This window comes from Panthera tigris, chromosome B3 (genome assembly GCF_018350195.1).
Source record: "Panthera tigris isolate Pti1 chromosome B3, P.tigris_Pti1_mat1.1, whole genome shotgun sequence".
Classification (NCBI taxonomy): Eukaryota; Metazoa; Chordata; class Mammalia; order Carnivora; family Felidae; genus Panthera; species Panthera tigris.
Genome location: NC_056665.1, coordinates 18,437,039 through 18,463,303, shown reverse-complemented (window position 1 = coordinate 18,463,303; position 26,265 = coordinate 18,437,039). Strand labels below are relative to the sequence as shown.

Below are 26,265 nucleotides of genomic sequence, written 5' to 3'. Positions count from 1 at the left end.
TGGCCTAAAAGCATTCAGTTAAAATTAAAACAAGAAGTTAGTGGCATCCCTCCAACAGAAGAGACTGAATGAAGCATAGTTGGAAGATAGCTATGAAGTTAAAGAGTGCAAGTGCTTCTATTCCTGGTCAAAAGAAAACAAAAAAACAAAGGCCATCCAAACCTATATGAGAAAGTCCCAGTTCAAATAAGACAATAAACTTCACCACTGGGGAAGGGTTGCTGGCTGGCTCAGGGTGCATAAGAGAGAGACAGAGGTCCCATTCTGAAAATCAAAGTCTCCTGATCCCAGTTTGCCCAGGGCCCAGCTCGGTAAGAAGGCATCATTCTTGTGCATTTATTGAACACCTGTGATGTGCTTAACACCATGCTGGCTGCTGGGATCAGGTGTGGGGGACAAGAATACAAGAAGTCACAAGAAGTCTTAGAATTCTCCTAAATTCCACAAGTAATTCTATTTGCCTAATGGACCACCATACACAAAGAATTGTAAGACACCACCCTCCATGCGCTTACAGTCTGTCCCGAAGATGAGACTTAAGCAAAACCCTAACAACCAAAGGTGAAGTCATAATTGAGAGCCAGTGAGATTTGGTTTAGACATAGCAGAAAGTATATAGGGTAGAACTGGGTTCATTCATTCATCAAATATTTATTGAGCACATTTCACGTGCTAAGCACTAACGTGTGCTAGACGTTCAACGGTGAGCAGGACTGAGAGGGTCCCTGTCCCCATGCAATGTGCAGACGAGAAACACATAAACTCACAAACATGGTCTCTCCAAGGACTGGTCCATGTGAAGAAGAAAATGGTTTCATAGATTGAGAGGGGGATTGTAGCTGAGGAAGACTGAATGGCATGGTGGGTCTCTCCAGGGAGATGGCATTTATGGAAGATCCAGCCTCATGAAGACAGAACAGAATGATCCAGGCAGAAGGTGGCTCCAAGGCTGGTAGGTTCCAGAAGCAGAGGAGATCCTCCAGCAGGTGCTGGAGGAGTGGATGTGAGGGCAGAGGTGTCAGGGCCCACACCCTACAGGGCCTCAGGCCATGACAGGAATCGAGATTTCATTCTGTCGGGAGTGGAGGGATTGAAGCAGAGGTGTGAACCCACCTTGGTTATGGAGAATCAGCTGTGTGGGGCCTGAATGGAACCCAGGAAACCAGGTAGGAGGTTGTTAGGGTGAATCATGTAGCTGAGAGGCAATGGGACTGGGAGGAGATCGGGTTCAGTGTGCATTTAGAGGATGAGGGAGGAAAGCTGAGGTGATGAGCAGGTGTCATGGCATCGTGGAGCATCTTGAATCCCTAAGTGTGGACGTACTCCACCATGGGTCTTCTCATCTCTTAGGTGAAGATCAATGTGGCAGCAAAGGGGAGGAAACAGGTACAATAGGTCATGTCCCGAATAGTGAGGGTCTAAACTGGGCTGTGACCATGAGCGTGGAGAAAAAGTAGACACTACAGTCTATTAGGGGACAAAGCCACCAAGTCAAAGAAGATGGAGAAATGGCCACTATATGTGGTGACCAGGAGGTTGTCTGTTGCTGGTGATCTTCTACCGAGCAGGGGCAGGATTCTGCGGGCAGAATCCAGGTTTCAGATCACCAAAGATGGATATTTCTCACGTCTGGGAGAAATGGCTGCACTGTCCATGGCTCATCCTGTCCCCTCCTCCAGCACAGCGTGCTGAGCCCTAAAGCCTTTCTAGGCTTTTTGTGTGTTTCACAGGGACTGCCTCTACCAAAAAAGAGCTTGTGCTTTCCCCACCAGTTCCCTATCATCTTGAGCCTTTGATTAATTATGCCCCCGGCAGTGTCCTCCCCTGGTGTCCTACATACCGCAGTTTGTTAGCAGAACAGGGCTCAGACCTGCAGATGCTGACCAGGAACTTTAAGACCTGCTCTGAAATCTCAGAAATCGGTAGCAGGAATGCCTAGTGTATGTGGAAAAGTAACTGCTAGGGATCACTAGGAAAGCATAGGAAGATCCTAGAATTCATTGTTTGGAGTTTGCTTTGGTTTGGTCATCTTGCCCTCTTAGAACACCAGTCCTCATAAATACAATTGTTAAAACTCCTCTAACATTCAGAATTAATGAGTTTTATGCTTTGGTAACTTCCATTTTGAAAAAAAAAAAATCCCAGTCCCTTGCAAAAATATTCTATGTCACTTGCACTAACTGTGGGGCAAAGGGAGAAAATGCCACTATTGGCAGGTTAGTTTGACTTCTCTTCTTTGCCTCTGTGATTGCTGCTTCTTAGACATTGACATCCCTTGTGTGCCCTGCCTTCAAACACACTAGGTGCCTAAAATAATACCAGTGGGCAGAACATACAAACCTGTCCTGACCCCTTGGGTGTCTCGAAGAATTAATACAAAGGGTGACCATGTGTCCTTGTTTGCACATGATCTGAGAAGCCCACTGGGGCAGACAGTGACCCACTGCATGGGGGCGCTGCTTGATATTATGGGAGAACCCACCTGTGGATGACCCTCTGGACACTGGCTCTCTCTGCATGTTTCACGAAGAGGGACCAGGGAAAGGATGTGGTCCTGCCTACTTTCTCCTTCCCTGTCTTCCTTTTGTGGAGAGGGCAGGGGTTCTGTGGAAGGACAATTACCTTTTGAGCCCTACTGTGCTCAGATAAGGTACTAGCTGTCCCCCATCCTCTTAGGGGGAGGATGGTCTGTGTGCTGTCTCCATCTGTCCTGACAGCACCCACCTGTCACGAGGGTCCCAAGAAGTGAGCCAGAGGAGAGGTCATTTTTTTAACCTCTGAGGTTGAGGTTGAGGTTAATATTCCAGTTTATAGAATGGGTAAACTGAGGCTCCTATCCAAATCTGTAATTATCCTCAGGATATGCATAGTGACCACAGCCTTGAGCATGACATTTGTGGAAGAGAAGCTTATGGCCTACCTGCCTGGGTAATTTAGCCCTAATCCAGAAGGCAATCAACCTACAATTTGAAGTCATGTCTGAGTTACGTTTGCTCTTAGAGGTGAAGTTTTAGCAAAGGAGGCTGGTTTTTAAAATTGAAACAAGATGCTGGGTGGGGAAAGGGGAGAAAAGAGCAGAGCACTTTCCGCCTGTATCCAGCCATTGACAGTTTTACACATAAGATGATGTGAATCCTACAAGCAAGGCTTATCAAAGGCTCCAGATCTGAGTTTCTGTTTCCCTGGTGGAGAGAGGTAGAAGTGTAACCGCCCTGTGAGCGGAAGGACCGAACAGCATCCAGGTGATCCGTGAGGCCCTCAGTTGAGGGCATTTGGGGTTTTGTAACTAGAGAGTGTGTCATGGTGGAGCCTCCCATGGATCATTTACCTGCCCTGGGCACCATTGTAGGGGGGGATCTGCTTCCTGAGAGTATAGGGGAACCAGCCTCTGTTGTCCTTGTTGCTCTGCTGGCCTCCCCCACATGCCTCCAGGATACCTCAGCCCAGAACTGCTTCAGCTCAGGGGTGACAGAGGATGGAGGCAGCAGTAGTTACTTTCCCAGTGGGAACTCATGCCTCGGGTCTTTCAGTGGCACAGGGGGTATCAGTTAAGTAGACACTGCCTCCTCGGGACACAGAAAGCTCAGCGTCCGTGGCAGTGGCCGTCTCCATGAGGGGCTCTATCTCTGAGCTCCAAACCTAGCCCAGTGGTCTCCCAATCTGACCTGGGCCCACAGCATTGCCTGAGAACTCCCTGGGGAAGGCAGATTCGTGGGCCCCGCCCTAACAATGGGTGACCCGCCCAGCCCTCCAGGAGATTCTGGCATGCTGGAGTTGGAGAACAGCTACCCCACGTGATCTTGTGGCTCTGGGCCTGGGAGATCTTTGGTCTACCCTAGAAACTGACCACTGCTGGTCAGACTGAGAGGAGTTGTTCCCTTTAGGTTCTCCAGAACATGCAGAGCAAGACTTTGTCTGAAAGGGCATACCATCTGCATAGACTAATTTTAGCTCTCAAGAACAATTGTCCCAATCAAAAAAATAAGCAGGTGATCATGTTTCAGAAAGGATCCTCCATTGTCTCAGATCCAGATCTAAGCCCATGCGCTTTAGATGCTTTATTTGGCCCCCTGAGAGGAACAGACACTGATGAGGATGGGCCGCACTGGCTTGCCTGGAAATATCCTAGACTCTCAGAAAAGAGGCAGGTGCTAGTTCCGTGCAGGCCAAGCATGCCCTAGCAGCCCCACAGACATCAGGCCTTACTGGGCTCCCAACTAACTTGAACTTCTTCCCGGAAAAAAGGGAAATCAATGCCAAACATTATATCTACTTAAACTCTGGATCCCCTGAGGTCTAAATCAGTACTGGTCAGAGCTTCGCTGCTGCATTGTGTACATGTTCTTTTTGCCACGTTTCGGGAGCCGTGGCAAGAATATCAGGAGGAGTAGAAAATTGCTCCCTAACTTGCCTCTGCTTGTTTGGGGCCAACAGCATCTCCTGCCAGGATTGGCCATGAGGGCACCTAGTGCTGGTCTGGCTGTGCAGGCGCTTTGCAAGTGCTCACTTAATCCACAGCCTTTTCTCCTTCTCATTTGTCTCTTTCCACCGAGGTCCTTCTTTCAGGGGACTCTGGGAGAAGTGGTTTGTTCATCTAGGAAGGTGTGTGTTCTCCTAAGCGCCCTTCCTCCCAGTGGGGTCTTTGCCCTGTTCCTCCCTGAAGCACCTCCCACATCTGTCCTTCCAGCTTCCCAGTGAACTCCTGCTCTGGAAGATTGCCAACTGCACACTTTGCCTCCTTGTCCTGATCACCTAGCCAAAGGGCACGTGGCCTTTTGAAATTCTGGCGCAGATGCTCTCCTCACTTTCCTTTTTCTCGTGTTCTTTTAGCTTCTTTATTCTACATTCTTGCAAACCCAGCAGGCTTTGGGAAGGGGCCCTACCCTCTCCAGAATGCCTCCCAGTGACCCTGGTCCTTGACTGAAGACAATCAGGGGAGATTCCCAGGCAGCCAGGGCTGGGAGGCAAGAGGTGAGGTACTGCTCCCGGCCCCACCAAACAACTTGCTGTGTGGCCTTCGATTCGTCAGGTGCCATCATTGTGGCTGGGGGAAAGGTGGTCTGGACAAAGTGGGATGCTAACTTAGAACATCTAGAAGCTATTTAATCAGGAAACCCTAACAGAGGTACCAGATAGGGATGGCAAGCCAGCAGGAGTGTGGTTAAAAGATAACAGGAAGTCCACATCGTTAGAGTCTAGAGCTCAGAGCACCTGAGAGAGAGGGAAGCCACGTGTGGCGACATGTCAGGATGACATGAAAGAAGCCAGTGTTTGGGGGCCGGAAGCAAGCTGGAGCTTTAGAACCCAAAGGAGCAGCACAGATTGACAGCACACGTGCAGCCAGGGCCCTCGCTGACCATGCTGGTTGAGCAAAATTTTGGATCGTGGCTGCCTTGGATTCTTAGCCCATATAATTTTGTATCGAGCAACTTTGCAATAATCAGCCGGCAGTCCCGATCATGAATCTAGGCAGCTCCTGCAATGTTCTCCAGGCTCCGGGTCCACTGTGGCAGCCTGTCTTCCTCCAGGCTGTTCTTGGGTGCAGCCAGGTGTTGCAGATGGCGTCTGGGTCTCCATGATCCCCAGGCCCACCCAGACCTGCCGGGCACAGGATCCCGGAGTCTGTGCCTTGACAGCCCTCCTAGAGAGGCGGATGCACATTCCCGTTGAAGACCCACTCCTATCATGAAGCAGGGGGTCCTGATTAAGTTGGGGAGCGGGGAGGTCATGAACTGTTCAGCCAGCTCCACTCCACGCCCTGCTGGAGTGGGGTGCAAGGAGGGAAGCCCCTGGCCAGATTCACCCAAGCATCATGGGAAGGAGTGAAATCACCTTGGCCTGAGTTATCTGGCTGTTGACTTCCTTATGGCCTGAACCGTCAATCCCTAATGCAGGGCACGGGGCAGTGGAGAAACTCCGTTCTTGTTCTGGAAGTACTCACTTCCGGGGGGAAAGCAGAGTTTCAGCAATTTAGCCAACACATACTCCGTGTTCGCCAGAATATAAAGTTAGATGTGTTTTTTTGCGGAATATAAAATTCTCACGCATTTTTTTTTTTGTTTTTTAAGGAAAAACAAGAGTTCACAATCTTTTCCCAGTTTTCCCACACTGACTTAGGCTGTGCCACCCAGAACCACTCTGGGTCAGGTTACTCTTCTCTGCCCTCACACATGCCTTTTTGAAAGTTTTGGGAGACATGGGTCTTCTTGGGCTCAGTCTCTACAGGGAAATGGGGGGGTCTCATGTCTTCAGCCATGTCTCAAGGAGCTCTGGGCTTCCTGGCCTCAACAGAAAAGTCAGTGTGGTTTGTGCACACTGTTCTGTTGGCTGTTAGAACCCAGATACAGGTGCCCCACACAGCCCCAGGGAAACATGAATTCTGTGAAGTTGTGGCCACACCAGTGGGTGTGTGGGAGTCAGAGGCATGGCCTCTGCCTCAGGAGGTGCTAGAAGGGCCAGGCTTCAGGCCTCAGTCTGACTTCGGAGGCATAAATATGTGCCTTCCTGGGTCCCCTCCTCTGTAACAATAAAAAATATGTCTGGCAACTATGTGGGTATAAAAACAGATATAATACAAGCTGGATTCTATTCATTTTTTCTCTTCTGATTTTGATTTTTGTTTTGCATTTATTTATTTTTGAGAGAGAGAGGGAGACACAGAATCCAGAGCAGGCACTAGGCTCTAAGCTGTCACCACAGAGCCCGATGTGGGGCTCGAACCCACAAACCGTGAGATCATGACCTGAGCTGAAGTCGGATGCTTAACCGACTGAGCCACCCAGGTGCCCCTTCTCTTCTGATCTTGAAATAAAATATTTTCGAGGGCTCTGAGAGTCCGGCAGGCCCCAGGCACCATGCCTGCCAGGCCTGTTGGAGAAGTCAGCCCTGTAGAGATTCTCCTGGAAGATCCCTCTGAGTCTTAGACACAGAATAACCCAGCCCTTTGGTTGTTCAGAAAATCGGCTGTGATGGCATCATCGGGTCCGCGGCCAAGGAAGACCGGTGTGGGGTCTGCAGTGGTGACGGCAAGACCTGCCGCGTAGTGAAGGGCGACTTCAGCCACTCTCGGGGCACAGGTGAGTGCGAAGCCCGAGGGACAGGGGACCCTGGCCATTCGTGGGGGGTGGGGAGGGTGTGGGTGAGGGGGAGCCCCGAGGGTTACTGCCGCTGCAGGACAGCCTATAGGTGTTTATAGATTTTAATTCCTTTACCCAAAGCCAATGATCACACACCTTCTAGTTGATAATAGGTGACCTGGCCCTTCAGTTTTATGATTTCTGAAAGGCAAAGAGAAAACAGTTTAGCCAGATTATCTTTAGGTTCCTAGAAGCGAGCGGTTTCCCTATGGTGGCCAGTGGTGCTGCCCTGACCTGCCCAATGGGCTCCCCTGCGCTTTGCATCAGCCTGTCTTCCGATGTGACACTTGGCCAGGTCATTTTTACCTATAGACAGAAGATTCTCTGAGTGTTCTGTCAGCTAAAGTAGGACCGCATTTACACACATCCCTAAAACACGCATGAAGCCGAATGTTCCAGGAAGTCTGAGCTGCCTCTCTGGCAACCGTGAATGCAGAAGAGAGGAGTCTCCTGTTTCCCAGATGTAGACCTCCCCCAACACTGTGCTTACAGAGGTCCATCCAAGTTCAGCTGATGGGTCTTCGGAGGCTTTCTGCTAGAACTATCTTTGCAGCTGTGGGCTGCTTAGCCCAGAGGTGGGAGATGGTTTCTGATCGCCTGTCCTGGGGGACACTAGCTTATGATGTTCAGGGATGTGTCTGGGTTGACACATAACGAGGGGAGCATGAAGCAGACAAGTCCTCTGGGGAGAGAGCTCTTCTCAGAGCCTTAGTGAGTGTCCGCTCACCCAAGTGCGACATCACCAAGGTAGCTTGGTGGGCAGAGCTGAGCTGAAAAGTCTCTATTCTCGAGTCTCTATGGAATTACTTTCCATAGAAGCTTTTCCCTTCAATTTTACCCCACAGGGGAACACAATCACAGGTAATCCTCTCTGTCCCACAGAACAGGCCTCTGGGAATGAGGCAGAGAGGAGAAGTCTGTGTGTGCTCCCCCTCTCCTCTATCTGGATAGAAGACCTGGTCTAGCGGAAACATTCCTTCTTGATACCTTGCAGAAAGGGCAACCTATTGCACAAGGATTTTGCAGGATCTGGTGAAAGCAAAACCAGAGGCAAATGTAAGCACAAAATTTAATTTTAAACTTATGCTTAGGAAGTGCATTTCAGGCCTGGTTTCTGGATTTTAAAGACAGGTGCCCAGTCTACAAAATAGGACACTTGTGTGAGAATCTGTGCCTGCTGCATGGCTCCTGAGGTCAACTGAGGAAAGTAGTGCTAGAGCAAGTCAGTTTGGGGGGAAAGTGCCTTCCGAAGCTACACCTTCCAGGACAGTAGTCAGAGGCCACTTTAGGCTATTCAAATTTTAGTTATAGGGACGTCTGGGTGGCTTAGTCAGTTAAGTGTCTGACTCTGGATTTCATCTCAGGTCATGATCTCACGGTTCATGAGTTTGAGCCCCACATGGGACCCTGCACTGACAGTGAAGAGCCTGCTTGGGGTTCTCTGTGTCCCTCTCTGTCCCTGCCCCACTCGAGCACACAGGAGTGTGCACTCTCTCTTAAATCAATGTTTAAATTTTTTTTTAATTATAATTAAAATTAAACTTAAAAGTTCAGCCCTCGGTCCTACTAGCTACATTTCAAGTGTTCCATTGCCACAGGTGGCTAGTGGCTCCTGTGCCAGACAGCACAGAGAGAGAACATTTCCATCATCGCAGAAAGTTCTCAAACAACACTGCTCTGGAACGTTGGTGATTTCTATTTGTTTTGACATGTCTAATGGCACTTTCTCTGTTTGGATCCCCAGCTCCAATCTGCCATGAGACTCTGACCTTGCCTACTTAGCAACAAAACCTCTGCAAGTTTTAGTACTGATTTTTTAAAAAGTGGGGGAGAGATTAGAACCTTTTATTTAAATTGGGGCACCTGGGTGGCTCAGTTGGTTAAATGTTCTACTTTGGCTCAGATCATAATCTCATGGTTTGTGAGTTTGAGCCCCATGTTGGGCTCTATGCTGACAGCTCAGAGTCTGGAACCTGCTTTGGATTCTGTGTCTCCCTCTCTCTCTGCCTCTCTCTCTGCACCCTCCGTGGGCTCGCTCTCGCTCTCTCTCTCTCTCTCTCTCTCTCAAAAATAAATAAACATTAAAAAAAAAAAGAACCTTTTATTTAAATCAAATGTTGTTCAGTAAACTGAGCTAACTCCAGTTGCTCCCTTATGTGGAAGGCAAGTTGAACACATCTATGCCCGCTCCTGCCCCCGGGGCAATTCAGTAGAACACTAAGGGTGGTTCTGTCACACACCTTTGAAAATCTCCACTGGAGGCAACATCGCAGCTCATTTCCAAGAGAACCCCAATGGGGGTAAAAAATGTTCTGTGTTTTTTCCTGGAGTCTAATCTGCTTGTTGACCTTTGATCTCATCGTGAGTAGATGCATTTTTCCAATCACAGTAACTTTTTTTTTTTCTTGCCTCCCCTTTCTTCATCCTACCTGTTCACAGGAGGAATGTGGGCAGGAATGTGTAGGCTTCCTCCCAGGGAGGTCAGGATTCTGGGGCTCTGGCAGCCAGTCCCCTGTGGAGGGACAGAGAACCATTGGAAGCCTCCTGGGGGTAGCTGCCCCCACCCAGGCCTGTGGTTAATGTGCTTCCTTCCAGCTTCTGGCGCACAAAAGCCTTAGCAAACCTTCAGAGAAAGATAAGCACCCATAGCCTCACCCACCTGGAAAAGTTCTGTCCTGAGCAGTTGCCAGATGTCACATCTTTGTTTTAAAGTCTGAAGTTGTTTTTCCCAAGTGTTCACCGTCTGTGAGCAGAAGCTTATATCATTGTGGATTCTGCTTACAGAAGATGTGCATGAAATGCTCACTCACACATAAATGAATTGCTATTTAACATAGTTTCATCAACCCTGTAATCGTGGTCTGACATTCTGGAATGCACATATACAGAGATACTGACAAAGGGTCACCAATAGTCCACTTACCCAGCAAACATTTATTCAACACTACTACATTTTAATTTTTTTAATGTTTGTTCTTGAGAGAGAGAGAGAGCATGAGCAGGGGAGGGGCAGAGAGAATGGGAGACCCAGAATTCGAAGCAGGCTCCAGGCTCCGAGCTGTCAGCACAGACCCTGACACGGGGTTTGAAACCACGAACCATGAGATCATGACCTGAGCCGAAGTTTGGACGCTTAGCCGACTGAGCCACCCAGGTGCCCCAGTGCTACTACACTTTGAACGTGAGTTGTACAGAAATAAAAGCTAGAGGTTCCCCAAGTCGGTCACAGTCAAGGGAGGGAACCCCCAGGCAAGCAGCTTGAGTGTGAGGCCAAAGCATCTCAGTGGGGGGTGCTGCGGGGCCTCAAATTCTCCTGGGCCACCTGGCCCAGGCCTGCTGAAAGATGAGGGTGGTCCCCAAGCTCTAAAAGGCCAGTAGAAATTAACTGACAGTGGGGGTGGAGGAAGGGCATTTCAGGCTGAAGGAAAAACCCAATTTAGGACTGGTATAAAGCCCCAGGTCATATAACATCTGGGTGACTCCAAGTGTGGCTGGATGGATTCAGTAATCCTGTCAGTTTAGATAGGAAGGTAACTTTCATCTTAGCCCAGCTCCTAAAGATTGGGAAAAGGAGGAATGTCTTATCACCCTTAAGGGTAAATATCAAAAAGAAATACCATACCAGAAAGATAACAAGTAATCAAATGCAGGATTTTTGCCCAATTATCTGAAGTCCTGACCCTTGCCTGAACCCTTCTGGGTTTTTTCACCTAAGTGCTTGAGCTGAGAATCCAGAGCAGACCCACACAGGGACCGTGTCCACATCCCCCAGGGTATCCCCCTCTTGGGTCCTTGTGAGGTCAGTGTTGGCTGTTTATTACACCCCCTGGCCTATTGACTCCTGACTTTGAAGCACCGAGGCCCTCAGCAACTCGGCTATAGGAGGGATCTGCTCGAATTGGCTGTCGTATTACTTCCTGGATGGATGGAGGGCTTGCACATTCTCAAGCCTTTGGTTGAGTTCAAACAGTGGAGTTTTTTAATTTAGAAATTTGGAAGTTCTTGGTGTGCTGCCTTCACCTCCTTCACTAAATTGTCATTGTGACATTTGTATCTTTCTGCTGTGCTCCTCCTCAGTGCTACAAAGGAGACTAGTACCCACCGAAGTCCCCACCAAGAACCACTCTATGGGTTCCGAATCGCATTACCCTTGCTTTCAAAGAGAACCTCCTTAAACTATGAATTTTTAAAAGAGAAGGTGATGTCATCTATCCCTTTTGAGTGCGGATGGATCCTCAAGTCACATATTTATTTATTCAGTAATTACCTTTAGAACCTCTGTCACGTGCCAAGTTTCTCGGTGTGGGGTATGCAGGTTCTGTGGAGAAATTTACCCTCTATGATAACAAGTAATGAGCCTTCTCTCCACCATGATTAAGAACACCAGTCTCAGTTCTGGAAATGTGCATGTAAACCAAGTACAATATACTTCTTTTCCTCAGTCAAGAATAATCCTTGTACGAAGGTGTCCACGTGTGTGATGGCAAAGGCTGTTCCCAAGTGTTTCTCATGTAAGATGTTTATATATTATGTGCAGTACCAGTGGTTACATGTGTGGTGTGGGATTCTTTCCTCGCTTACATGCCTGAATGTTTTCTGAGCACAGTCGACGGGAATGAGTCATGCATGAAGCCACGGATAAACACAAAGGCCATTAATCACTTACATATAATTGATGTGTAGGACTGATTGCGAAAAAGAAAAACTGTAGAGTAAAACCAATTTTAAAGCTATAAAAGGTAAAGGGTTATGAGACTGGAGACCAGAAACATGCATTAGTGTGCCATGGATACGTCTTCATTCTCAGCCACACCTGACACTTCGGCAGAAAATGCGAAGACGTGCCAGAGAATTTGCCGAAGGTGGCACTTTCTTCCATAGTGAAGTCTCCATACCACAGGGTTGGATTTCCCAAAGGGCAGGGGATAACATCCTCCTGGTCTTCATACTAGAGATAAGGTCATGGCCTTGCTTTGGCCCACCTACACTGACCTCACGTTCTGGGAACTGAACAAGGGTATTAGTCTGGCCCCCGGGCTTCCCAAACAATGAGGTCTTTCCAATTAGACCCAGAACAGCCCTTAGGGATAAACATAAAGATAGAGGTATTCTCATAAACAACTTTTGTAAAAAGGGAAAACTATAAACTTACACAAAAGCCTAAGTATTTTATAAGAAAACTACAAAAAAAAAAAAAATTGAACTTTGGTTTCTTTTACATGTTTGATACAATCTTGTGAAAGAGCTCCAGGCCACATAGCCAGAGTTTTACCTGCATTCCATCATGGTACCTTGCCAGTTCAATGGTTTTCTTTCAAAGACAGTTAATGTTACTAAAAACACAAAAAGTGATCATCTAAAAGCAAGGCTACTTGGGGAATCAGACAAAAATTATTTTGCAGGGGAACGTGTTCATAGCCTGGTGATATGAACTCCTCAGAAGATTTAAGATCGGTTTCAAGTCAACATCACACTGATGTTCCTTCTAACTACTCGTTCTTACAGCAAAAATTACCTGTCCTCCCAGGAGGATGGCAAAGGCATTGAATTTTATCCACGGCTTCCTCATGAACCCAAATCACATCCCTCTAACTGGATTTCTCCTACTTGATTGCAGAGACTAGAATGAAAAATTATTCCAAAGATAAAGTCCTGCTACGCTACCTCAAATGTGACTTTATCTTGTGAATTCTTAGAGTAAATCACCCCCCCCCCTTTAATTATATTTCATGCCTAGTCAACATGTGGTATCTGGCTTCTGCATAGGGGGCCATCTGGTTTGAGGGATGACAGCAGGGTGCTCTGGGACTTGGTGATGGGACTCTTACCATTTCTGGTCACTTTTTACACCAACTTCAGCATGGGCTTTGAGCTGTGAGTCAAAGTAGGGGCCATCAGACAGAGGACAGTGAGGTAGAGGTGGTTTCCTTGCTCTGTGGACAAAACACTTGCCTTCCATTTCAGGGATTGTCTCTTTGATTGGTTCCCTGCAAGTCATGAGCAGAGGAGCTCATCTTAGAAAGGTTAGCAGAACCCATGAATGGCAATGAGTCCTCTGCTGTGTTACTCAGGGGTCACCTGAGGATAAGCCTCATCTACCCTGAGCTTTTCACAGTTCATCTGCTCTACCCCCCAGGGTTCTTGAGAGAAGAGAGAAAAAACGGGTGCCTTTTCGGTATTATTATTTGTGCCAAAGTTAAGTTTAAACACAGGCATGGTGACCAGACATTGGTTGCAAACATACCACCTTGCTGGGGAATGTGGAAAATGAACTAATCTGGATCTTGGTGGATGTATCCAGTGCCTCAGATTCTAGCAGCCTAGTAATGTTCACACTAAGGTTTGTTAGTCACAAAATAGAAAGATTCCATTAACAGCAGCTTCTCTCCGAGAATACTTCAGCTCTCCAAGCAGATCCTTATTCCCGGGTCAGTTCTGCGGTTTAAATGGAGATTCCTCTCCAGAAGGGTTTGAATCACATTGACCCCAAACAGTTTTTGTCTCTGCTTTTGACATTTTATTGTCTTGTATCCCTAGAATCCAATAAGTCTTCAAACTCCCCCAGAAGGAATGGATTTCACTGAGAGAAATCTGTGGCACAAAAGCCAATGTTGTAATCCTAAAAGATGTGTTTTGTTGTTGTTTGGTTTGGTTCTGTGTGTTTTGTTGTGTTTTTGGTGGCCAGACTTTTCAAGTAGAGAAGCATTACTAGAGTAAAAACTGTTTTTAATCAAAAACCCCTGCCTCACGCTGTGAGGACTGGACAGTGCAGGGGCCGCGTGCAGCAGGCTGTTCGGACGAGCCAGCACTGCCCTTCTCCGTGGCTGGGGGAAGTGTCTGGAAGGAATCATGTTGGAGGACCACACCCCGGCTGGTTCCAGTCATCCTGCCTGGGAATCAGGATGGATCAGGGCACTAGAAGTAAGGCAACCGCTGCCCTCAGGCTGAACTGTGTTTACATCTGGGGAGTCAAGTAGAACATGTATTTCGGAAAATTCTGGGGCTGGATCTCTAGTAACAATGCCCAGACATTTGCTGTCTGTGTGGCAGACGCTACCAAACTTTCCATCAAAGATGGCTGGTTGAACAACAAGTACTTCCTGTCTTCCTGAGCTCAACTTAAAACGAATGAAAAGGAGCCTATGATAAGGTCTGAGGAGAACAAGGACATCTCAGGTGGACATTCATACACATATGAATCTGAATTAATAGATTTGGATTTGCCACAATAAACAAGACTCAATGCGAAAGCCCCCCACATCTCAGTGGCTTAACACAAAAGTTTATTTCTTGCTCATGTTACATGTCCAGCATGGGGAGGTAGGAGGGTGTGTGTGTTTGGGCCACTCATGGACCTGGGCTGACAGATTTTATTGTTCAGATGCTGCCACAGCCACCTTGGCAGGAAAAAGGGAACACAACAAATCAGGTCCTGATGCTCTTAAAGCTCCTATGTGCACCTCAGTTTTACTCACATTTTTAAGGTCAAAGTATGTCACATGGTCCCACAATTTTAAGAATGTAGGGAGATGCATCCTTAACATTTCTGGAGAGAGACCTGGAAATATTTGGTGACCAGCACCACAGTACACAGCTCCTATAGCTGACGTTCTGCTATTCTGGTTGTCAGCCCTCAACAATGGCTCCCTGCCCCTCAGCTGAAAGCCAGCCCTCGTGGTCACCAAACCCCATCTGTATATACAAAGACAACCCATCTTTGGCCTCCTTCTTGAAGGAGTCTCAACACAAAGGGGAGAGCAAGGTAAGATGAAAAGATGGGAAAAGATCACTCAAATAATAGAAATACAAAATCTCTACCAACTGTTCTTAAAAAGATCCAAGATGTGACTGTATTCATAAAACTAGTATGGAATGTTCTAAGAAGAAACCATCAGAAAACAAAAAGATCTCAAAAATATGTCTCTCGAATTAAAAATATGTGATAAAGAGCTTCATAAAAAAACAACAAATGACGGAAAAAATGTTTACAATAAGTCTAGTAAGTAAAGAGTTTGGGTTCAAAACATTAAATATATATTGATAAGTACTAAGGGATATATATATATATATATATATATATATATATATACACATTTTTTTTTAATTTTAGAGAGAGAGCTCCCACGAGTGGGGGAGAGGGGTGGAGAGAGAGAGAGAGAGAGAGAGAGAGAGAGAGAATCTTAAGCAGGGTCCATGCTCATTGTGAGGCCCCCCAATGGAGGGCTCAATCCCCCAACCCTGTGATCATGACCTGAGCTAGAATCAAGAGTTGGACATCAACCAACTGAGCCATCCAGGTGCCCCTAAGATATACTTCTAAAATTCCTGCTCATCAAACTAAAAAAAAAACAAAAAAACAAAAAACCAGCCAGTAGAAAACATGGGTGATGCTTATCAACAAGGCAGTTAACTGAAAAGGATATGCAAATAGCCAACCAATATATAATAAGATGCCAAGCCACATCAATAGGGAAATGCAAATGAAATCTCCAGCATAATTTTTTTGCATCTATTAGATTAGCAAATATTAAGATTTATGGACTTCAAGCTGTATTACAAAGCTGTAATCATCAAGACGGTATGGTACTGGCATAAAAGCAGACACTCAGATCAATGAACAGAATGGAGAACCCAGAAATGGACCCACAAACATATGGCCAACTAATCGTTGACAAAGCAGGAAAGAATATCCAGTGGAATAAAGACTCTTCTGCAGGTGGTGCTGGGAAAACTGGACAGTAACATGCAGAAAAATGAACCTCGACCACTTTCTTACACCATACCCAAAAATAAACTCAAAATGGATAAAAGACCTAAATGTAAGACAGGAAGCCATCAAAATCCTTGAGGCAATGGGGCACCTGGGTGGCTTAGTCGGTTAAGCGTACGACTTCGGCTCAGGTCATGATCTCTCGGTTCGTGGGTTCAAGCTCCACATTGGTCTCTGTGCTGACAGCTCAGAGCCTGGAGCCTGCTTCAGATTCTGTCTCCCTCACTCTCTGCCCCTCCCCCACTCATGCTCTGTCTCTCTCTCTCTCTCTCTCTCTCTCTCTCTCTCTGTCTCTCTGTCTCTCTCAAAAATAGACATTAAAAAAATTTTTTTTAAATCCTTGAGGAGAAAGCAGGCAAAAAGCTCTTTGACCTTTGCCACAGCAACTTTTTACTTGACATGTCTCTGGAGGCAAGGGAAACAAAAGCAAAAATAAGCTATTGGGACCTCATCAAGATAAAAAGCTTCTGCACAGTGAAGGAAACAATCAACAAAACCAAAAGGCAACCAACAGAATGGGAGAAGATGTTTGCAAATGGTGTATCAGATAAAGGGTTAGTATCCAAAATCTATAAAGAACTTACCAAACTCAACACCCAAAAAACAAATAACCCAGTGAAGAAATGGGCAAAAGACATGAACAGACACTTCTCCAAGGAAGACATCCAGATGGCCAACCAACACATGAAAAAATGCTCAACATCACTGATCATCAGGGAAATACAAATCAAAACCACAATGAGATACCACCTCACACCTGTCAGAATGGCTAACAACTCAGGCAACAACAGGTGTTGGCGAGGATGCAGAGAAAGAGGATCTCTTTTGCACTGCTTGTGGGAATGCAAACTAGTGCAGCCATTCTGGAAAACAGTATGGAGGTTCCTCAAAAAATTAAAAATAGAACTACCTTACAACCCAGAAATTGCAATACTAGGTATTTATCTAAGGGATACAGGTATGCTGTTTTGAAGGAACACATGCACCTCAATGTTTATAGCAGCACTATCAACAACAGCCAAAGTATGAAAAGAGCCCAAATGTCCACTGATGGATGAATGGATAAAGAAGATGTGGTGTATACATATACAATGGAGTATTACTCAGCAAAGAGAATGAAATCTTGCCATTTGCAACGTGGATGGAACTAGAGGGTATTATGCTAAGCAAAATTAGCCACAGAAAAACAAATATCATATGACTTCACTCATATGAGGACTTTAAGATATAAAACAGATGAACATAAGGGAAAGGAAGCAAAAATAACATAAAAACAGGGAGGGGAACAAAACATAAGATATTCTTAAATATGGAGAACAAACAGGGTTACTGGAGGGGTTGTGGGAGGGGGTATGGGCTAAATGGGTAAGGGGCTTAAGGAATCTACTCCTGAAATCATTGTTGCACTATACGCTAACTAATTTGGATGTAAATTTAAAAAATAAATAATAAAAAAAGAAGATTGATAATTTCAAGTATTTAGAAGTCTATGAATAAACAGAAAACTTCATATAGTGTTGGTTGACTTATCTATTAGTTAAGCTGTTATGGAGGGTAATTTAGCTATATGTAAACACATAAATTGATGTTTATTTGACCCAGCAATTCTCACAGCTGACTGGTAGGATGTCATATATATGCACAATAAGACATGTGCAAAGCTGTTCACTGCAGTATTGGGTTTTCTTTTTAAGCATCTTTGTTGAAATATAATCCATACACCATAAAATTCACCCATTTAACATGTGCAATTCAGTGGGTGTTTAATACATGCACAAAGTTGCACAGCCATCACCACAATCATCCTAAAAAGAAGTCCTACGCTCATTAGCACTCATTCCCCATCTCCCTCCTACCCCAGCCCTCAGCAACTACTTTCTGTGTATATTTGTCTCTTCTGAACATTTCATATAAATGGCACATACGATATGTGGGCCTTTGCGACTGGCTTCTTTAACTTAGCATAAGATTTTCAGGGTTCGCCCATATGAACCATCACAGCCATGTATCAGTGGCTTCCATCTTTTTATTGCTGAATAACATTCCATTGTATGGTTATACCACATTTTTTAAATCATTCATCAGTTGATGGGTATTTGAGTTGTTTCTACTTTTTTTAGCTATTATGAATAATACTGATGTGACCATCTGTATTTGCATGGACATGTGCTTTCATTTTTCTTGGCTATATACATAGGAACAGAATTGGTAGGCCATATGGTAATTCTGTTTAATTTTTTTGGAAACTGCCAAACTCTTCTCCAAAGTGTCTACCATTTTACATTCCTGCTGGTAATGAATGAGGCCTCCATTTGCTCCACATTCTCTACAGCTCTTCTTGTCCATTGTTTTGGTTATAGGCATCTTCGTGGGTATGAAGAAGTATCTCACGGTGGTTTTGATTTGCATTTCCCTAATGACTAATGATTTTGAGAATCTTTTCATGTGCCTGGTGGCCATTCATACCATATATCTTCTTTGGAGAAAAACGTCTATTAAAATCCTATGCCTATTTTTAAATGGAATTATTTGTCCCTTTATTATTGAGTTATAAGCTTTTTTATATATTCTTGGTATAGTTTCTTTATCAAAATGATTTACAAATTGTTTCTTCCAGTGAATGAATTTGCTTTTCACTTTGTTGATGGTGTCTTTGGAAGCACAAAGTTTTAAATTCTGATATAATCTACTTTGGTTTTTTCCTTTAGTTGCTTGTGCATTTGCAGTCATATCTAAGAATCCATTGCCTAACCCAAGGTCAAAAAATTGTATTCTGTGTTTCCTTCTAAGACTTTTATAGTCTTAGCTCTTAGATTTTGGTCTTTGATCCATTTTTTGGTTAGGGTTTTCGTATCCTCTGACCTAGCTGCATTCCTTTGTATGTGGATATCCAGTTATCCCAACACTGTTGAAAAGACTATTATTTCCCCATTTAATATTCTTGGCACCTTTGCTTTTAAAAAGTCAATAAAGGATTTATTTCTAGATTCTCAATTATACCCCATTAATAAAAATGTCCGTCTTTATGCCAGTATCACATTATCTTCATTACTGTAACTGGCTAGAAAGCCTTAAAATCAGTTAGTGTCAGTTCTCCAACTTTGCTCTTTTTAGGTATTGATTTCTGTATTCTAGGTCCCTTGTATTTCCATATGAATTTTAGGAGTAGCTTGTCATTCTTGGCAAAAAAGCAAAATCAAAGAGCTGGAATTTTTATACATACTGTTGATCGGTAAATCAATTTGTGAAGTATTCCATTTTAACGTTATTAAGTCTTCTGATCCATGAATATGGAATGTCTTTCCACTTACTTAGATCTTCTTCAGTATCTTTTCAACAGTGTTTTCTAGTTTTTGGTGTAGAGATCTTGCACATCTTTTGTGAAGTTTATTCCTAAGTATTTTATTTTTTTTGACACTATTTAATTCAGATTGTTAATTTAATTTTTAACTGTTCAGCCCTAATGCCTGGCAATCCAGTTGATTCTTGTATACTGATCTCATATCTTATAACCTTGCTAAACCTGTTTTAATATGTTTTAGTGTATTCTTTAGGATTTTCCTTATATATAAAATCTTGACATCTGCAAATAGAGATGTTTTTACTTCTTTTCTAATTTGGATGCCTTTTAAAAAGCTTTCTTGCCTAATTGACATGAAGAGAACTTCCTATGCAATGCTACATAGAAGTACCTAGAATGGACATCCTTGTCTTCTTCCTGATTTTAGGGGGAAGGCTTTAAGTATTTCACCATTAAGTCTGATGTTAGCTGTGGGTTTTTCTAAGAGCTGTTTATCAGGTTGAGGAAGTTCCCTTTTATTCCTAGTTTGTTAAGTGCTTTTATCATGAAAGGGTATTAAATTTTGTCAAATGCTTTCTCTGAATCTGTTAAAAGGATCTTGTGGTTTTTTGTGTTTTATATAGATTTCATTGATTCATTTCTATATATTAAACTAACCTTGAATTCCTGGAACAAATTTTATTTGATCATGGTATACAATCCTTTTTATATGTTGCTGGATTAGATTGCTAGTGTTTTGTTAGGGGTTTGTGTGCATATTTTTATATAATATAGCATTGTTTCTAACAATGACGAATTTGAAACAAATGTCCATCATTAAGGGAGTAGTCACATAACTACATAGCAATTTAAATGAAAAATGAAGTATAACTATACACACCTACATGGATCTCCAAGAAATAGCATGTTAAAAAAAGTATAATACAATATTTAGTTATAATGTTACTCTAACACTTATGTAAAATATAGACAAATATAAATATGAAAATGCCGCACAGTATATTTTTAGTTTGCATGAATATATGTATAAATAGTAAAATATCTGAATGAATATACACCAAACTGATGGTGGCAGTTCCCACAGGAAGGGGAGTGAGATTAAGAAGACTTGAGATTTACTTGTATTATAAAATTCTTATGAGAAAATATACATGTGTATTTGTATAAATTTAAAATATATAAAAAATATTAACTCACTGATACACATAAACTTACATCCTAGTAATTTTTACTGTATATCAAGAAAAAGTGCTGTTGCCTACAACACTGTCCCATCCTTGCCTACAGTATAAGCCTACTGCAAGCAGCTTATACAGTTAGAACTTGTGTCACTTAAAAACTAGTAATCTAGGAAGAGAATCAGAACAGTATCCATAACTGCAATAAGAAAGGAATAAAGGGCAGGAGAACAAATGAATGGTTAAAAAAAAATAACCACCAGCAAAGTGTTACCAAGGAGAAAATGAAAATTGCAACCAAATGTTACTGTTATAAATGCCAAAAACTGATTAAACAATAGCCTCAATAAAATAAGAACTCATGACTAGGACATAAGACCCCAATGAAGATATGGTGAAGTGGCAGAGGGAGACAAAACATGACTTGTCAGAGCTGAGGAAACATGTCAAGGAAGAAAATGAATCCATCACAAAAACCAAGTCCCTGTGGAAGCAAGGAAATTGATATTGCTGAGAACACAAGAAGAAGCACGGAGGACAAGATTGAGAAAAATGAGCCGAGCAAAATGCAAATGAAAAAAAGCATCAAAAGAGTAAGAGATTAAATGAACACAATGGAAGAAAAAGAAAATCAAGCCTAATTTGGTGTCCCTGAAAAAAGAAAACCAAACAAGTATAATAATAGTATACCTTCATGTCCCGGGAAAAAATTATACTAAACGGTGACTAGTCCAGTAGATATCAGATTTTTAATATAAGACTCTAGTAGGCATTCAATCCCAATTTTAGGTAACCTAATGAAAAGAAAATATCAGATTGGTCTCAATCTTCTCCTCATTGACATTCAATGGAACAACGCCTACAGTGAGCTCAGAGAAAGTGTGAGCCAAGAGGGACGCCTGGGTGGCTTAGTCGGTTAGGCGTCCGACTTCGGCTCAGGTCATGATCTCTCAGTCTGTGAGTTCGAGTCCCGCATCGGGCTGTGTGCTGACAGCTCAGAGCCTGGAGCCTGTTTCGGATTCTGTGTCTCCCTCTCTCTCTGACCCTCCCCCATTCATGTTCTCTCTCTGTCTCCAAAATAAATAAACGTTAAAAAAAATTTTTTTAAAAAGTGTGAGCCAATAATTTTATAGCTATGAAACTGACATTCAAGTATAAAAACAACAAACAATAATTTTTAACTATATTACATTTCAGAAAATATAATTCTCACAAGCCCATCACAAAGAGTGCAAACATGAGGGACATAAGAATTTGCTGAAGAAATTGTGGCAGAGGGGACACATAATGAACATTAAATTAATTTTTAAGATTAAGACTAAAACAACTGCAGGAATTATCTTAGCAAAAAATAAATGTTATAAATTAATACAGTGTAGGATTCATACAGTAAAAATTGAAAAGATGTAAGAAAGTGGAGCACAGTGTAGCTGTGCTGACTTCCTCTTTTTTTGAGAGAGAGAGAGACAACACATGTATGCACGCAAGCAGGGGAGAGTCAGACAGAGAGCGAGGGGGGGGAGAGAGAGAATCTCAAGCAGGCTATCTACTGTCAACACAGAGCCCGACACAGGCTCAATCTCACAGCCATGAGATCATGACCCGGGCAGAAAATCAAAGTCAGACGCTTAACTGACTGAGCCACCCAGGAGCCCCTCCTCGTCTTTTAATATCCAGGGATTAAAATATTTCACTTACAGGGGCGCCTGGGTGGCTCAGTCGGTTAAGCGGCCGACTTCGGCTCAGGTCATGGTCTCGCGGTCCATGAGTTCAAGCCCCGCGTCGGGCTCTGTGCTGACAGCTCAGAGCCTGGAGCCTGTTTCAGATTCTGTGTCTCCCTCTCTCTGACCCTCCCCTGTTCATGCTCTGTCTCTCTCTGTCTCAAAAATAAATAAACGTTAAAAAAAAAAATTAAAAAAAAAATATTTCACTTACAGCTGACAAATCACATAATAGAAATGTAACTATAACTAAAGATTTACAGAAAAACATCAGAACGGAAAAGAAATAACAATTAAGTAAAATGTGTTGGTGAAGGAAAGACAAAGCTGAGATACTGGCCCACATGCCATGTGAGCCGTGACCAGTGTGATTACAGTTCAACTGTCCTGAGGTCTTCAGATTGTTTGGGGAAAACAACAATATGATGACCTCAGTACAGGCAAAAAAGAACTTGATTCACTCCAGTACCTCTTTGTGACAAAAGCTTTTAACAAACTAGGACGAAGGGGGAACTTCCTTAACCTGATAATTGTTACCTATCACATTATCACGAAGACCTCATTTTCAGTGGGACAACTTTGGAGGCATTCCTGTGAACATCATGAATAAGGCAAGGATGGCACAGTCCCATGTTGCATGCAACGTGATTTTGTAAGTTCCAGTCACGGTGGTGAAAGGAGAAGAAATTAAAACCGTAACGATTAGAAAGGAAGAAATAAAACTGCCATATGAGCGGATGTTTCAATTAGCTTTATGGAAACCAAGCCAAAATAGACAAATTATTATAAATAGTAATAATATGTAAATAATGAAATGGTAGCTAAGTGCAGGATATATCTTATTAAAGAAACATACTTTCTACCATATCCTTTTGTAATTTGAATTTTGCACCTTGGACACATATTGCCTAGCAAAACTCGATCTTAAAGTTGTCCTTGACCTTTTAAAACTACGTACAATATCCTATTCGTGTAAAATGATGTATGTATTTTTATGTGCATTAACATGCTGAAAAGGCTAGCCACCAAAATATTACCTTTTTAGGGGTCATTTCTGTAGTGCAATGTGGTACAGGTTGATTTTGGGTTTTTTCCCCCCTTTTGTGGTTTAAATTATCATGTACTATTTTTATAACAAAAATGAAGCTAGTTTTGCTGGGAGAAAATGAGGGAGTAAATAGACCCCTCAAAAATAGATATTTCCACCATCTCTACATAGCTGGGCTCAGAAATCTCTCATTTTTAAAGCTCCCTTGCTGATTCTGATGATCACATTTAGGAACCACAGTGGAAAGATTCATAATCTAATTTGGAATGATCACCTAAATTGCTGAAGCAAACACGCATAACCCTTGTCCAAACCCAAATGAAAATCATAACAAAATGATTACCAGCCTGCATTTCAGAATCTCACCGATAGTGTTGGGTTCCTTTATTGACACAGTTAAACCAGGCATCCGCTGGTTGCTGACCTCCTCCCTGGCAGCCTCAGCCATTTCCTCCCTGAATCATCATTATCCACCCACTGTCTGGGTACAAGTCGGGTCAGAGTATGGGCAGAGGAAGCCCTCTGGCCTCTGAAGGGCTCCCATTATAGCTGGAAATACTCAAGGAAATAGACAAAAGCATGCACTGAGAGAGTTGCAGAAATTCCTGAAGGTCAATGGAAGTAGGAAATGGGGCACAGTGTGGTAAGGAGTGGTTTTGTCACTGGGGGAGTCGCTTAACTTCCGCTATCATTCCACAGATTCAGGAAAAGCTCAAAGTCCGGCAAAGACCAAAGGAACCTCCAGCAGATGAAGTGACCGGGGGCTCTGTGCGTCCATGCTCCCTGGAGGGGCTCTCTTAGTCTGCTAGGATTCTAGGCTGCCTTAGTCTGCTAGGGCTGCTGTAACCAAGTACCACAAACTGAGTAGCATAAATCACAGACCCTCACTGACTGTCTCATGGCTCTAGAAGCTAGAAGTCCAAGATCAAATTGTGGGCAGGGTTGCTTCCTTTGGATTGCTGTAAGGAAGAATCTGCTTCGTGCCTCTCTCCTAGCTTCTGGTGGTTTGCTGGCAATCTGTGGTGTCCCTTGGCTTGTAGATGCATCATTCTGACCTCTGTTTACATGGAGTTCTGTGTGCGTGTCTGCATCCGGGTTTCCCCTTTTTATAAGATTAGGTGCCCACCCTACTCCAGTGCGATCTCATCTTAACGAATTACATCTGCAAGGGCCTAATTTCCAAATTAAGTCACATTCTGAGATAGTGGGGGTTAGGACTTGAACATAAGAATGGGAGTGGGGGAGAGACAGCTCAACTCTTAACACATACAAATGGTGCTGTCTGGAATTTGGGCAGCTGGGCGGTGCTGGCCATCAAAGAACAACTCTTGGTTGGTTGACTTGATTTCTCGGAGCTGGACCATCCCATTCCACAGGCTCTGAAGTTACCATAGGGGTGGATCTTTCTGGGGGGTTCTACGTGGACCTCTGATGGAGGGTGGAGGTGTGCTTTACCTGTATCTTGTCTGTCACTACAGGTTATATTGAAGCTGCTGTCATTCCAGCTGGAGCTCGGAGGATCCGCGTGGTGGAGGATAAACCTGCCCACAGTTTTCTGGGTAAAATGCAAATGATCTGATCCGTGGTTCATGTTCTAAGGTTTGCATGATCAGGCTGATTATTTGGTCCAGCATCATTCTCCCAGGCCACGGGTTTTACACCGGTACTTGAGACGTAAAGACAGAAGTAATCAGAGCACTCCACACAATGTTGTCGTCTTTGGCTAAAGTGCAGCCACCCCCAAAGTAGATGGGGTGGGGGAGAGCAGGAGGAACCACCAGCTTTGGATATGTCATGGAAGATGACAGAGGAAGGAAGGATGGAATTGGGGTGGCGAAAGCCCCCCAAAGTAACCCCCAGAGAACTCAGAGCAGCCTTAGCCTACACAGCATAGACCCGTTGCCTGGCTTGGAGGAAGCCCCTGGAGGCTGTTGATGGCTCTGGGGATGATTTCTTAGCTGGAAAAAAGAGTAATAGCCCTAAATCCAATGGAAGCACAAAAGAACCCTGGTTTTCACTGAGTGTTGTGTACCCCAAATTCCTAACAGCCACCTCTATTGACTTCAGGCACAAATGCCTGCATCTGTCTGCAGAAGGATTGGCTTCCATTCCAGATTTTTCCTCATTGCCTTCAACAGAACCATACTTAAAGCCTAAGAAGAGGGGCTCCTGGGTGGCTCAGTCAGTTTGGGTGACCGACTTTGGCTCAGCTCATGATCTCACAGCTCGAGCCCCGAATTGGGCTCTGTGCTGACAGCTCAGAGCCTGGATTCTGTGTCACCCTCCCTCTCTGCCCCTTCCTCCCTCCCTCCCTCCCTCCCTCTCTCTGTCTCTCTCTCTCTGCTGACAGCTCAGAGCCTGGATTCTGTGTCTCCCTCCCTCCCTCCCTCTCTCTGTCTCTCTCTCTCTCTCTCTCTATCAAAAATAAATAGTTTTTAAAAAAAAAAATTTTTTTTTAAGCCTACAAAGAATTGTTCAACTGAACACCTCCTTGGGCACAGAAGTCCCTCTGAGTGTATCCTAAGCTTAGCTGCCAGCCTCTCCATTGGCCCTCTCAAAGGTCTGCCTGGTACTTGAGCACCAGAGTAGAGTGATGTGCTCTTTATGCTGCTGTGGGGACCAGCAGGGTGCTCAGAGCCTGCCTCTACTGCTAGTCCCCTGGGATGGGACATGCTGTGACCCGTGCCCTCCCGCCAGCCCTTCTCCTTCCTATGTTCTGTCTCAGGTTGGATTTCAAACTGGAGGTGGCTGATCTCCTACCCAGGTCCTTCTCCTGGGCTTTCTCGTATTATAATCTCCTCCGTCTGTGTTGCAAGGTGCCGTTTGAGATTGAAAAGAATTTATAAGACACGATCTCTCTCTCTCTGGCTTCAAACTTAAGAATTAAGTTGTTTTGGCTCAAATGAAGCTCCTGATGAAATGCTTTTAGTTCAGCTTTTATCGCTATTTTTTTTATTATATCATTATCCACATTCCTGCCTTTGCAGCTTCAGAAGGATCTAGGTCTTTCTTTGAAATGGTCTCTACTTGAGAAACTCCAAGTCTCGTTAGACAGACATAAAACAAACCTCTCTTAGGCAAGTTTCCAACGAAGACCACTGTCCTGTCACT

General features: G+C 44.1%; 1 protein-coding gene across 1 annotated transcript in view; it reads left to right on the top strand.

Moving 5' to 3' along the window:
• Positions 1-26,265, top strand: part of ADAMTS17 (ADAM metallopeptidase with thrombospondin type 1 motif 17) — a 343,084-nt gene that overhangs the window by 231,873 nt on the left and 84,946 nt on the right. The window contains exons 16-18 of the mRNA XM_042989202.1: positions 6,956-7,076; positions 11,579-11,647; positions 24,633-24,713. Coding sequence (XP_042845136.1) covers positions 6,956-7,076; positions 11,579-11,647; positions 24,633-24,713 — 271 coding nt within the window. The remainder of the gene's footprint in view (positions 1-6,955; positions 7,077-11,578; positions 11,648-24,632; positions 24,714-26,265) is intronic.